The sequence below is a fragment of the Mytilinidion resinicola genome (genome assembly GCF_010093595.1).
Source record: "Mytilinidion resinicola strain CBS 304.34 unplaced genomic scaffold BDZ99scaffold_33, whole genome shotgun sequence".
NCBI lineage: Eukaryota > Fungi > Ascomycota > Dothideomycetes > Mytilinidiales > Mytilinidiaceae > Mytilinidion > Mytilinidion resinicola.
In genome coordinates this window covers 78,599-92,250 of record NW_022985469.1, presented here as the reverse complement: position 1 = coordinate 92,250, position 13,652 = coordinate 78,599, and the positions used below count along the sequence as shown (strand labels likewise).

General features: G+C 53.4%; 6 protein-coding genes across 6 annotated transcripts; 2 read left to right on the top strand and 4 right to left on the bottom strand.

Annotated features, from left to right (window-relative positions):
* Positions 1-25: 25 nt before the first annotated feature.
* BDZ99DRAFT_206959 (uncharacterized protein) lies at positions 26-995 on the bottom strand. Its single transcript, XM_033713299.1, has one exon. It carries the CDS (start codon positions 808-810, stop codon positions 172-174), a length of 639 nt encoding a protein of 212 aa, XP_033569195.1. The 5' UTR covers positions 811-995; the 3' UTR covers positions 26-171.
* Positions 996-1,181: 186 nt separating this feature from the next.
* On the bottom strand, positions 1,182-2,598 carry BDZ99DRAFT_401733 (MFS general substrate transporter; the record flags this gene model as incomplete). The annotated part of the gene is made up of 3 exons (XM_033716250.1): positions 1,182-1,790; positions 1,847-2,076; positions 2,148-2,598. The coding sequence occupies 3 exons, from the start codon at positions 2,596-2,598 to the stop codon at positions 1,182-1,184; spliced, it is 1,290 nt and encodes a 429-aa protein (XP_033569194.1).
* Positions 2,599-2,899: 301 nt separating this feature from the next.
* Positions 2,900-4,529, bottom strand: BDZ99DRAFT_469009 (enoyl reductase). The gene is made up of 3 exons (XM_033721400.1): positions 4,204-4,529; positions 3,694-3,946; positions 2,900-3,644 (listed from the first exon to the last, which is right to left on the bottom strand). Exons 1-3 carry the CDS (start codon positions 4,466-4,468, stop codon positions 3,140-3,142), a joined length of 1,023 nt encoding a protein of 340 aa, XP_033569193.1. The 5' UTR covers positions 4,469-4,529; the 3' UTR covers positions 2,900-3,139.
* Positions 4,530-5,386: 857 nt separating this feature from the next.
* On the top strand, positions 5,387-6,910 carry BDZ99DRAFT_428696 (NAD dependent epimerase/dehydratase family protein-like protein). Its single transcript, XM_033717195.1, has 3 exons — positions 5,387-5,805; positions 5,870-6,110; positions 6,218-6,910. Exons 1-3 carry the CDS (start codon positions 5,767-5,769, stop codon positions 6,628-6,630), a joined length of 693 nt encoding a protein of 230 aa, XP_033569192.1. The 5' UTR covers positions 5,387-5,766; the 3' UTR covers positions 6,631-6,910.
* Positions 6,911-7,206: 296 nt separating this feature from the next.
* BDZ99DRAFT_454966 (mitochondrial import inner membrane translocase-like protein subunit tim17) lies at positions 7,207-8,250 on the bottom strand (the record flags this gene model as incomplete). Its single annotated transcript, XM_033718413.1, has 6 exons — positions 7,911-8,250; positions 7,843-7,858; positions 7,764-7,783; positions 7,678-7,714; positions 7,524-7,623; positions 7,207-7,447 (listed from the first exon to the last, which is right to left on the bottom strand). Exons 1-6 carry the CDS (start codon positions 7,977-7,979, stop codon positions 7,207-7,209), a joined length of 483 nt encoding a protein of 160 aa, XP_033569191.1. The 5' UTR covers positions 7,980-8,250.
* Positions 8,251-9,908: 1,658 nt separating this feature from the next.
* BDZ99DRAFT_401750 (P-loop containing nucleoside triphosphate hydrolase protein) lies at positions 9,909-12,444 on the top strand (the record flags this gene model as incomplete). Its single annotated transcript, XM_033716252.1, has 3 exons — positions 9,909-10,689; positions 10,751-12,238; positions 12,290-12,444. 3 exons carry the CDS (start codon positions 9,909-9,911, stop codon positions 12,442-12,444), a joined length of 2,424 nt encoding a protein of 807 aa, XP_033569190.1.
* Positions 12,445-13,652: the final 1,208 nt, after the last annotated feature.

The following is a 13,652-nucleotide window of genomic DNA, read 5'->3' as shown; positions in this document are numbered from 1 at the left end:
CCTCTCCGACCTGCACCTCTCGAAACCCCCCTCGCCTCCCCCCTCTACCCCACCTACAACCCCCCGCTTCCCCCGGGGACGACCCACCTCTGCCTCCTCGGCGACACCGGTCTCCTCGCCCACCCCGCCCTCTTCGCCTTCCTACGCCGCACCCTCCTCCGCCACCCCCTCCTACACATCCTCTACGTGCCCGGCAACCACGAATTCTACGACAGTTCGCTCACCGCTGGGGGGCAAAATCCTAGCGGATTTCGAAGCGGAGGTGGAGCGCGACGCGAGGTTCGGGGCCGGGCCGCGGTTCTGGGTGCTAGACCGCACGAAGGTGGATATCGGAGGGGTAGAATAACGCCGGAGCAGGCGGGGGAGGTGTGCGGGCGGATGAGCGACGTGCGATGGATCGGCGGCTGGGGCCTGGATGCGTGGAAGGATGCGCATGAGCGGGATGTGCGGTGGTTGGTTGAACGACGCCGTCCTCAGAATCGATCGAGAGGGCGCGGGGAGAAGTGTTGCTATCCTAACGTACGTCTTGTCTAGACGCAAGCTCGAGAGGGGTGGGTGCGTGGTGCTGACGAGCGGGTGGTGGGTTATTCTAGGCATCACGCGCCGACAACGTTGCCGCAGGCGGTGGATGCGCGGCATGCGGGTGGGAAGATGCTGTCGGCGTATCATACGGATCTGTCGGCGGAGCGGTGCTGGATGAGTCCGGTGGTGGGGTTGTGGGCGTTTGGGCATACGCATTTTAGTTGTGCGTTTGAGGATCCGGCGACGGGGAAGCTGGTGTATGCGAATCAGAAGGGGTATGCGGGGCATGAGGGGGTGGGTTTGATGCGAGGAGGTATGTGCAGTTTGAGGAAGGGAATTGGGTTGTTAAGACGTCAAGGGCTGAGAGAGGGGAGGGGAAAGGAGGTGGTGGAAAAAAAGACGGGGAGAAGAAAGGGGAAGGTAGGAGAAAGAGCACGGAAAAGAAGAAGAGGTCGAGTTGTTGTGTGAGTTGATTGTAGCTGAAATCTATGATCTCTTGCTTCGACTTATGCATACCTGTTATTAGGTACAGGGGATTCCATCATGCTGGTCGTGGTAAACATGGTATCGTTATTCCCCCTTGAAGCCAACCTGAACCAATTATCGAACCCTTATCGAAGCGTGTGCTTCTTTCTTTTCCCAAATTCCATGTCTCCATCTCAAGCCGACGTAGTCCTACGAAGATCCGGACTCCCATCCCGACTGCCACCTTCCCTCGAGAAAGTCCTCATCAAGAACCTTCTCACCCCAATCTTCTGCCTATCATTCGCCGCCCTCTTCATATCCTGCACAAACCACGCCGCCCCCACCAATCCGGCCGCAATGACATACATCGTCCCCGCGTACAACTGCGCAACCGCATACTCCCCTCCAAAACCCTCTATGATAGCACCCCCAATGGGCGCCGCCACGAGCATCGGCACACTCGTCACAACGGTACACACCGCCATCCTAGCGCCCAACCCATTCCGCTTGAGTATTACACTCGCTGATGCCGAGATGAAAAGCGCCCTCTTTGCGTGCCAAAAGAAGCCGTAGTACGCGGCGAATACCCAGAGTGGGCCTTCGCTGTCTACGATGAGCCAGGAGAAAGTGGCAGAGGCGTTGAACAGGATGCAGATAGTGAAGGCGGGAAGGGGGCCGAGGATCTGGTCCGCGAACCAGGGCATGAGGATGCACCCGGCGATACCGAAGGCATTGAAGAGAAGAAGTGCGTTGAGGTGGGAGCTTGTGGATTGGTGGAGGGCGTCTTTATCGAAGGAGGGGATCTGTTGGAGAGTGAGTTAGTTGGTGGCGAGAGGGAAGCGGCGAAAGAGAGACGTACGTAGAATGGGACGAAGTAGCTAGAAAGGAAGTTGAAGCAGGCGCCAGCCACGAAGAGGGCGAAGTCTAGGCGTTTGAAAGCGGCGAAGTCGACGAGGCCGTTGTTGAGAGATTTCTCTGAGGCCTCAAAAGGGCGAGCGGCTGCGATGATGAAGACGTTGGTGGCAATCAAGATGTAGCCTATAACTCGCAGATAGGGTCCGATACCATGCGACGGGATGAGTTCTTTGCCTAGCTAGAAGACATGAAGTTAGTATCTCCCTGGTAATGGTTCCGGATGAGTTTCCTGGATCAGAGAGTACTCACTCCGATAAACATCAAGGCTCCGACTGGGACGCCCGTAGAAGAGATCGCAATCGCAAGCATTTTTCTCCTCTCGAAATGCGTCGCAACAACCCAAATGCACGGCGTATACGCCAGCCCGTTCCCCAACCCCATGATAATTGCCTGGGTTATGAACACCGTCCAGTACCCCTTCGCAGCACTGGCACAGAAGACCCCTACAACTTGCAAACAAGCTCCGACAATCACGGCAACACGGAAATGGCCAGTGTCCACCAGCCTTCCGCTGATTATGCTCACGACTGAGACGACAAAGATCGGGGTGGAGCCGATCCATGAGACGTTGGAGTCAGAGGTGCCGAGCAGTTCTGGGTAGTAGATTTGGAAGACGCCGAAGGAGGTAAGGAACCCGAAAGAGTTGATGGCAGCGAGAAAGCCGACGAAGACTTGGAGGCAGGCGATACTGCGCATCTTGAGGGTTGTCCGGCGGTGTTCATCCTGCGACACGAAGATGTGCGAGGTAGCGTCTTTGTTGTGCATCTTCGAGGCCTAATTGGAGGCAGCCGAGCCGTGCTAGGAGCGCGATGCGATGAGGTCGTAGCAGTGAATTAGAGGGACTCGGTTCGTTTGGTTTAAACGAGTGTGATTGAAGTTGGCAGAGGAGGTTGCGGAGCGAAGGTAATGGAAATGGCTCCGTAGTCGAGGAAGCCGCGAAGCTGCACGATGGCGACGAGACTCCAGGACCAGATTTTGAAGCCCAGGCAAATATACTGATTACAATGTTTTGCCGTCCTCTTGAGAAAGAGGTCAAGCTGCAGAGTAGTCGACTTGATCCTATTTGGGGTACTCCATCAGGGTATCAGATAGTAAACAAACTTACATCAGTTCAAGACTCGCGCAACTGTATCAAAGCGCCTCAAGCGATGGCATAAGTGTATTATCAGGCTGATTTGTAGCACTTAAAGATAACACACTGAGTCTGTCTTCCAGCTCTCATGACAGTACCAGGCTGCTACTCCACCTTGTAGACGAGCTTGACTCCACTCACCTTCCCATCCTTCAAATCCTGGAGGCCCTGCAGAATCCCAATCAATCCACCCTCCCTCACCTCCGCCGGATGCGCCTTCAACTTCCCCGAGTTCAGGAGCCCCTCAGAGAGCTTCCAGAATTTGACCCCGAATTCATAATCTCTGACCCCTTGCTCCGGAGTTTCGACCATGAGACCGAAAATGGTGTACGCCAAAGTGAAACCAACGCTCACATCCTCTCGGCCGAGCGTCTTGACGGGCAACAGAGAGGAGTATTTCCCACCGGCAGGCCCAATCGCGGCAGCAGATATCTCTGGAGAGCCGAGTTCAGAGATGGTGTCGAAGACAAGAGAGATGCGGCCCTTGGTGGCTTCACGGATCTTGGCGCCGACATCTGGTTCCTTGTAGTCGAAGGTTTGGTCTGCGCCGAGACTGCGGCAGAGGTCGAAGTTTCGCGGCGATGAGGTTGTGATGACTTCGCAGCCAGAGCTAGTCGAGATGAGTGACAGAACCATATTCGCGGGGAAGTGCAGCTCACAGCTTCGCGAATTGAATGGCTAGCGTGCCGGTTGCGGTGCTGCCGCCATAGATCAAGATGGTAGTCGGCTCTTTTACCTTCTGGGGCGGGAAAGGTAGGCCGAGAGCCTGGTAGAGGCCTTGTCCGACGGTGCTAATTCCAACGCCCAAGGTAGCACCCTCTTCGAAGGAGACGGAATCGGCAATCTTGATCTGCAGGTCGCCCTTCGCAGCGATGATATCGGCGAAGGCGCCATCAATCTTGTCGGGGTCCGCTATTACCGTTAGATCAGCTAGAGGAACATATATACATTTCCTCGCCGTAGATATGCGGACGCTCTCTTGTGACTAAATCTGTAGGTATGACACCTCCGAGGGGACTCAAGCGAGTCACCGAATGTTCGATATGATAAACTCCCATCCTATTCAGATTCCCAAGAATACCTTGAAGCTCTACAACTAGTGACAGGAGAGTTCATGGATATCTATGGCGAGACACTGCATATGTCCAGCTCGAGCAATATGAACTTACCACCACGGACGAATCCCGCGACTCTGTCGCCAACCTTGAGGCCGTTCGTTACAGCGCTTCCGACTTGTTCCACGATGCCGGCATAGTCGCAGCCGGCGATGGCTCCCTCGGTGAAGCGGGAATGGAGGCTTTTCCAATCGGTCGGATTGAGGGCCACAGCCTTGGTCTTTACGATGATGTAATCATCTCTCGGTGGTGGCACGGGGATGGTTGCGAGTTCGGCAACTCCTGCGGACTTGTGGACGATAGCTTTGCGGGTGGCCATGATTGCTGCTCGGGTAATCGAAGTGTACTGTCTCATTGACGAAGTGTTAGTTGAGTGATGGTACTTGCCCAAATTTATACGGCCATAAGGAAGCAAGGCTGATATATCAAGGAGTCCCGAAGGAGCAATCGGGATTACAAAGCAGTGAGGGGCCCTCGTACAAAGGGACGAGTACTATTGCGCATGGATAGCCGTACCACTCACAACACTGGTGACTGGCTCGGCGAGTGCCGGTTAGACGCGTCTATTAGTGCGCCGTCAGATGTCTGCGGCCCAAGACTTACCACTTGTATGTACAGCCATGTGCGCATGCAGAGGCGCTTTTGCATTCAAAGAATCAAGTTACAAATATAGTTTCCGTAATCTCCGCCAAACCCCTACAAAGGTAGGCAGGTAGGCTTGTAGGAGTAATCATTACTCTTGTAGCTGTAATCATTAGTCCTATAGCAGCAATCCCCATTCTTTCGTAGGTCCTTAGCCAGCAACGACGACAACAGAATACTACCACAGGACTAGCGAGGACTGATGCAGGACTAGCTTTTCAGCGGAGATTAGGCAGGTATTTCCGAAACTTGAACCTTCGAACTTGGGGGTGCATCTGCATGCGCACATAACTGTAGGGAAAAGCTGGGGGGAAGCCGCAAGAGTCTCTCGAAACAGCAAGCGGTACATCATGACAGCTTACACAACTTCCTACCTACTCTACCCGAACCTTAGTCTCCTAGTCTTTGAATCCCGTCTTTTTGCTCACAGCCAAGTTGTGTCCTGGAGGGTACTTGAAAGAGTGAGGGACAAGGGATTGAGCAGACCACTTGCCGCTGCATTCTACATCACATGCAACCAAAAGAACGCAAGGATCATCCTCACCTGATTCCAGAGATATGCATCACCAGTCTCTCAAACAGTGGACTTTCAATGGGGAAAACTCGGGGTGGTGGAGTTCCTCCAGCTGCGGAGCTCCCGGACCGTCGTCATAATGTGCTAGCATCGCTGTTCGAGCCGAGGCCCTTTTTCTTTCTCTGCAAACGCTGGAACGTTGCTCCGTCTACCTTGATATTTGCCCGGTGTAGACAACAATTCATGCTTCACGAGGCACCCGTACAGAATCATACCACCACATAAACACTAATCACCGCTATATGGTGTCTGCGTTGACGAAGAAATAGGCAAGCCCTGCAATCCTGAGACGAGGCCATTGCATCATATCTGAATATAACCTGAGCACCACACCACCATCGGCTTTGAGCTCCAACACAACACCACCACTCAACCACCAAATTCCCAATACACCCGCCATAATGACGTCCGCAGTTCTGGCAGGTAGCACCGGCCGAGTCGTACGTCTTCTCCTGCCTCCAACCCAAAATCCACTTCCCTCAACCCAACTAACTCCCACCCCAGGGCTCCCACATCCTCACCACCCTCCTCGCCCTCCCCTCCATCTCCGCCGTCTTCGCCTACACCCGCCGCGACCTCGCCCACCTCACCTCCCACAAACTCACGCCCCTCCAATCCCTCTCTCCTACCGATTGGCCCTCCCTCTTCCCCACCTCCCCGCCGCCCCAGCTCTTCCTCTCCGGCCTCGGCACCTCCAAAGCCGCCGCCGGCTCCTTCGAAAACCAATACAAAATCGACCACGACCGTACGTAAGCTCCTAGCACACACAACTCGTCTCATTTGTCTTTGGAACTGTGTCCAACCTGCCTTTCTCCATGAAACCTCACTGACACACCTCCCCCGAACCCGCAGTCAACCTCGCCCTCGCCACCGCCGCCAAGCACGCCGGCGCGGACACCTACGTCCTCATCTCCGCCGTCGGCGCGTCCGCCACCTCGCGCTTCGCGTACAACCGCATGAAGGGCGAGCTAGAAGAGGCCGTTAAAGCTTTGGGGTTTGAACATACGGTTATTGTAAGGCCGGGGTTGATCGTGGGGCAGCGGGAGAGCGCGGGCGCGGCCGAGGTAGTGCTGCGGAGCGTGGCGAATGGGCTGGGGAAGGTGTGGAATGGGCTGAAGGACCCGTGGGCGCAGGACTCGGTTGTGATTGCGCGCGCGGCGGTGGCCGCGGGGTTGGCGTGTGTGGAGGGGAAGCGGGAGGCAGGCGTGTGGGTGGTGGGGATGGGGGAGATTGTTAGGTTGGGGAGAGTGGAGTGGAGAGAGTAGGTGGAGTGGGTAGGCGATGGGGAGTGTTGAAGTGCGAGATTTAGTAATGGTAGTGGAGGGTAGATGGTTTGAAGGCGTGGCGTAGGGATACCCATTGTCTATCTTTTTTTTGGTGTTTCAAGGACGAAATTCATTCTCTGCCGAAGTTATGGGCCGCTGGGAGTATTTGGCGTTTGCAATTGCACGTTTAACGAAGTGTTTTGAATCATAATTATCCTTGTCTCCAATTCTAGTCCGGAGACCATGCTCTACAACCATCTCTCCGTGGTCTTACAGTGTGGTACATTTTACAGGGCGACAGCCTCGGAAATCGTGAGACTGACAAAAGCTCAAACGCCCCGTAAATAATATAGACAGGAAGAAGAAAGTCTGAGTTGAGTGAGAAAAGTCGAAAACGGGGGCTCATGCGGTCCATGAGACCGGACGCCGGAATTCGGGCAGACTACGTGGTCCAGGACAAAAGATTCCATCGGAGAGAAATGCGTGTGTGCAATCATCCCAGCATCCGTAACTCGTCGCATTATATCCAATCCGCCCACGTTCAACTCCATTATGTATGCCGCAGGCTCACTAAATCTATGCCACCATCATTCCACCTCCAACTTCTGATTGCTGCGGCGGAGGTGGAGGAGGCTCGAGTCGTGTGTTTTCTGCCATCATGCGCTGGAAGCCGATGCCGACACCCTCGATGACGGCGAGGAGGATTGCGCAGCCGATGGCGCCATTCCGCACGGCTCGAGGGCCTCCGCGAACGGCGAGCGAGCCACCGGTAAAGAAACCGGCGATGATGGCGTTCCAGGGGTCTTCTTTTTGTCTACTCGCGGATTCGTTAGCCCATGGAGATGGCGGAGAGGGTGATAGCCGGGAGTCGGGGAAGAGAGTTGTAAACGCACCGGATGCCCTTGACCGCACAGTCGAATGTCGAGAAGAGACCACCCCATACGCCGAAATTTCCTCCTAGAACTGGCGCACGCGCTTTTATGGCCGTGATGGCTGGATTGGAATGTCAGCTCGTAGAAAGGTCTACGGGGAGGAGGGGTATCGTACCGCCTATCCGTCGTTCACCGTAAGGGCTATTCCGGAACTGTACAATCGTGAGCTTGTGATTTGTGTGATTTTGCAGAAGAACCTACGCCTTTTATGCCATGCCATACTGGAGATTTGTTAGCGCTTTCGTTCGAGGTATCTTCGAGTTTGGGATGGAATACGGACCTGAGCCACCGATTGCCTAGGGACTGGTTAGCATGAATTCCCAGAGCGCGATTGTTTCCTAGACTCACTCCCATACAGAATGCACCTCCAAAATCACTCAGTGCCACCCATGGGCACGGGTCTCGTGAGTGATCCATCTCTTGTGTTGGAAGGGAAACCGAGGTTGAAGACGTTCACGACGTCGCGGAGGTTGCAGATCAGACTGAGATGCGGTTCGCCTGGCGTGCGGAGTAGAAATGAGATGGCGAGATAGAGGCGCGACGGTTGGACGTGATGGGGCGGATGGAGATGCGTGGAGATGTCTTCGGCGAGACTCTTGGAACTTTTTTCGAGAGTCGGCAATATTCACGTGATCCGAATTTCTCCACCCTCAACTTCATTCCATCCCATCTTTGTAAACTCCCCCTGAAAATTGCTCCGCATCAACGACATCAAGATCAGCAACCACATCGCAGTCACAGCGCCGTCCTTCAGGCCGATACGATGCCCTGGCTGCAAAACTGGGGGTCGGAGGGCAGCCCACGACCGACATCGAGAAGATGTGACCGCTCACCTTAAATCGTCCCAGAAGTTCTTGGCGCTTCCTCTGATCTGGGAGACCCATTCAAGGCGTTACCCCTCCCTTGAGATGAGGAGATAGCAAAAGCGTTCTCATTTGACGAAGACCGCCCCAACTCCAGGAAAATTTTGCCTCAGAAGTATTGAGATGCACGAACGCAGCACAGCGGACAGTCTGGCCGCCGTCAATACGTACCATCGGGGAGCTTGCAAGACACGAGTCGCAGCTATTTATGGGTCAAGGCTGAATCCAGTTCTTGAAAAATCCCGCAATGGGTGCATCCATCAGAACGGTGATATGTCCTATAGCATTTGCACTAAGTTGAACATTTTGACATGTTTCTCTACATATCTCGTTCCTAGACTTCCGCTCCTTCCTATCTCTCGCCCCCTATGACTCACCTATGGCGTAATTACAGGACGACCGACTGTCGCACTTGGAAGCACGACCGCTGGCAGGTGGGCACCATCCACTGGCTTTATTGGTTTACTGAGATCTGAGATTCTGTCACTTTTCATCTGAAACCGAGTTCCCGAGTCCGATTGGGGTCCTTTTGAAGAGACTGCTGGTCTCATCTCAAGAATGCAAGAGTGATAATTGCTTAGTGCCGTGGCTTGGACCCAACTCCAAGGTGACCTGGTACATTGCTTGCCTCCAACAACTGCTAGAGAACAACGTCAATCCACATGCAGCACGTGACCTTCTACCCATTGAACATAAGCACCTCATTACCTTATTCTTTGGCTGCGATGGAAGATCTTGCAATCAGACAAGGCGGATGGACACCGCCCTTTGATGGGCTTTGGCGTATTCTGCGAAGTTGGTGTTCTATAAAACTGGCTATTCCTCTGTCTTCTCGTCCCGTCTCACTCTAGAGCTTTCAATATTCACCGTGTTCTCATCATTGACCTGCCCTCCACTGCTGCCTGCTAAGCGGGTCTTCTCTTCACCTCTTTCTTTGCATTACGTCAGCGCTCGCTTCACCTCGCTTCCAACCTCTTATATCTTCGTCCTTCGCTCGACGTCTTTCTCTCTACTACCTCATCCTCCTCCAGAGGCTTGTGCGTCTATTTCTTCGCGGCTTTCGCTCCCGCATAGCCCGGTACGTTATCTCTCCGACTAAAACGCTGAAGTCGTATGCTCTCATCTTGTAGTTCTCACTAACTTGGACTTTCAGTGCAGAATGGTCACTCGGTCTCAGAAGGCGGCCCCCCAGAAGGCCACGAAGGCCCTGCCGACTCGACCGGTAGAACCCATTGACGTTGACGAATTTGTTCCTCAGTCTAGTTCCGGCGAGACTACTATCCTAGACGAGAGCATATACGTTGATCGCGCGCGCAACTCAGACGAAGCCACCGCAAAAGGGTCTGCCAGCTCTTCTTCGACGGTGCAACACAACGGCTTCGATAGCGATCGTAAGATCTCCTCCCGTACTCTCACTTGATAGATCGACCATCTCGCTAACCCTACCGTTCTAGTTCAAATCAAGCAAGAGGCTACCGCCAACATGCAAGCTCCAGACATGGAAGCTATTGCACGTCGCCCAAAGGAGCTGCTGCAAGCCCTCAACCGCCTCTCTGAGCTTGGGCTACAGAACCATGAAGTTCCCCTCCCGAATATCGTTGTTTTAGGCGATCAATCAGCGGGCAAGTCGTCTGTCATCGAGGCGATCTCCGATATTACAGTTCCTCGGAGCTCAGGGACATGTACGCGGTGTCCGCTACTAATCAAGTCTCTTGGGGACAACGAACCCGGCGCCGTGTGGCGTTGCAAGATCGATCTGCATCGGAATTACGAATTCTACCCACAGGGCATCTTCGACTCTACGGACGAGGACTCACCCTTCAAGCCATGGATTGCAAACGCCACTCCTGTGGTTATCCCCTTCTTAATGATCGACAGCAAAGACAAGTTGCGAGAGGGGATTCATCGCGCTCAGCTCGCTCTCCTGAATCCTGGGCAGCCCACTGCGAAATATGCTTCTGGCCGCGTTCAAGATATTGGGAATACTGATGGGCTTCAATGTGAATTCACTCCGAATGTTGTGTCTGTCGAGATCTCGGGTCCCGGACGAATCAACTTGTCATTCTACGATCTTCCTGGGATCATCAACCAGACGGAAGACGAAGACAAGCCGTGGCTTGTCGACATTGTCAGAAACTTGGCGGCTGAATATATTAAGTCTCCGAATACCATCGTCCTCCTTGCCAAGTCGATGGAAGGAGATCCCCACAATTCCAGCGCAGCGAGATTGGCAAAGGAAGTGGGAGCGCATGAACGTTGCGTTGGTTAGTATCCCCCGATCGAAGGCCGTTACAATTTTGGAATCATGTGCTAACACGTCACCAGGCGTCCTCACGAAACCAGACCGTATCCCACTTGGAGACCCAGTGGATATGTGGCGCAAAATGCTATGCGGTGACCAGAAAACATTCTACCTGCCTCTAGGTTACTATGTCACCAAACAACCGTCGCAGGCTGACTTGGACGGTGGAATAGACAATGTCCGGGCTCGACAAATTGAGACAATGTTTTTCTCAACCAAGGAGCCGTGGGCGACCAAGTTTGCGGAATTCAAAGACCGATTTGGTACCTTTAACCTGCAGAAAGCCTTGTCCGACCAACTAGCTGAGCGAATGGTAAAGAACCTGCCCAAAATCCGCGAGTCCATCCGCACTCAGATCGACGAATTGGATTTAGAGCTGGAAAACATCCCGGAACCCCCCACTCAAAATGCGTTGGGCGCTGTGCTGTCATTACTCCAATCATATTCAAATCAGGTTACAAAGCTGATGGAAGGTGAACATCCGTTCAACGAGTGGCGCCTGACATGGAAAGCCCAGAGAGAATCTTTCCTGCGAAACCTGACAGCAATGCGGCCATCTCTCCATATCCAAGGGGACCTAGACACTGGCCTGTTCCCTAATCAAATAGATTTGACAGGGGACTCAGAAGATGATCACCAATCACCTACGCCTGAGAAGATCGCTTCCACGCCTTCCTTGAAGCGTCGTAGAGTAGACGAACCATCCACTCCGAGACAGATGCCAATGGCCCAGCCCAGCAGCGTGTCGCGACAACAGGCCCCGAAGACTCCGACGCGGAAGAAGTCGCAAGCCTTGCCCAATGTCTTCTACTTAGATAGGATCTGCAAAGTTCTGAACGACATATCGTCTTCAGACATTCCTAGAGAGATCGACTCTAAGGCTCTCGACTTCCTCATACTGGAGTCTCTAAAAGACTGGGACAAGCCTATGGCTACTTTTTTCCGATCTTTGGAGCAAGCTTTGCGGTCGCAGATGCAAGGAATATTCGACCAAATCTTCGGACCCTGGAAAACGAGCGAGCTTTACGGAAAGGCTTGGGAGATTGTCGATCAGCTTCTGACGTCGCACATGAGCGAGCAACGCGACACCTTGGCAGTGCATGCACTGCGCGTTGAACGAGAGAAGCCGTTCGCCGGTGACGACAAGCTGTGGGACCACCACATTCTCGAGGCATTGGGCGTTCTCCAAGATGCTCGGATTTCGCGACGCCTCATCATCTACGTCAAAGAAAAGAACGCGATTACTGGAAAAGAAACAAAGCAATCAGAACTTGCCGGACTGAAGGCAAAACCAGAAGTTTCGAAGATCATTAGGGACGATCCCTACCGTCGAGAGGTTGAGGTGATGTCAAAGGTTCGAGGTTACTATAAGATCTCTTCCGTCAGATTCTACAGCAACATTTGCTTGAATCTGCAGGCCAAATTGTTCAAGTTTCTTCGTGAATCTTTGCACGAGGAGCTTACCACCGGCTTAGGTGTCTTCGCTGATGACGGTAAGAGTCCTCGCCTTGGTCGTCACACTTTCCATACTAACTTGTCAATAGGCCGCGACCGATGCAAAGTGCTGCTTGAGGAGGATCCGGAGAGAGCAGAACGACGACGCACCCTTCTCAACAAGCGCCAAGCGCTTGTTGAAGGTCGAAAGTGTCTCGCCGAGCTCCTTGACAAGTACAAAGGAGCTGCGAGCGGGGACACCGACGCCATGGATATATGCTGAATTCTGGTGACGGGATAGATCTCGTTTGACCTTGTTTCTTCCCTAGCTCTCGCCTGTTCTTGTCAATAGTCTGTGATCTTCACTATTGGTAAGATCTAAGATGCGCTTCAGGGACCTAGGAGGAGACTTGGATTTATTGTCCGACTGTCCTACGAGATCCCTCATGACAAGTTAGCTGTTTTCTTTTACCAGTCAACCTTGGCGATTTGATTGCTCTACTTTCCTAAGTGGCAATGTCAGCGCTGGACCATCGGCTGGTTTCTTTCCCAAAATCTCAGTTTTCCCTTGGCTACTCTTTTTCCTTTCCCGGCGAAGCCATTGAGTTGGATCGCGATTGGTCTAGCACCGTACCGCGGTTTGAGCTTGTTGCGTCCCTGTCCACCAACACCAAGTGCGCTCAAATGCTGTCCAGTGGTCTATGTTTCAACGCTCGGGTCGGTCGGCCTCCGTGTTGGCTCTCTAATTTCCTTTGTTAATTTCGGTCTTTCAGACCTGGTCTCGTAGCCAGCTTTTAGTAGTATGGGCAATGATGACTCTTTCCCTAAATTTTTGACTCTTGCAACTTGACTGCGGATTGAAACATTGTTTACTCGTGCTGCTTACTCACAGTATGAAGACTACTTACTTAATCGCGAAAGTATGAGTACCGCTGCTCTTCGTTTTTTCATGAACACTGCAAGGTGACTGGATCCCATATGCTCAATAAACACCTGATCTAACTCCAGAAAACAGGAAGCAAAAGCAGCCGCTCCGCTTTCCCTCACTCCTCCTCTTCTCCCTCGTCCTCACGATCCGCATCGCTCCCGCTGACGATTCCTACCACCTCCCAAACTGCCAAAGATCCTCCCGGGACTTTCATCCCACTCAAATCACAGCTGCACCTACAACAACACAACCGCCAACACACGCGTTAGCCTTACCGACGATGATGGTCTTCTCCAGGGCCCCAGGACGAATATCGGCCGCGCGCAATTGGAAAACGGGACCTTCAGCGCCGACTGGAACTTGAAGAGTGGGGCTTCGGTGTCGGGAGTGCGCCCTTGGTGCTTCTGAGCGATCGGTGGAGCAACATGGGGATGCCCTTGGATTCGGCGTTGGGGATTGCGGGACTTTAGGGTGATGGCAGGTTGATGGGGGGGGAGACTCCCGTGCAGAGGGATTAATAAGGGGGTGAGGTTTGGGGAGGATAAACGGGTTGGGTTGTTTGG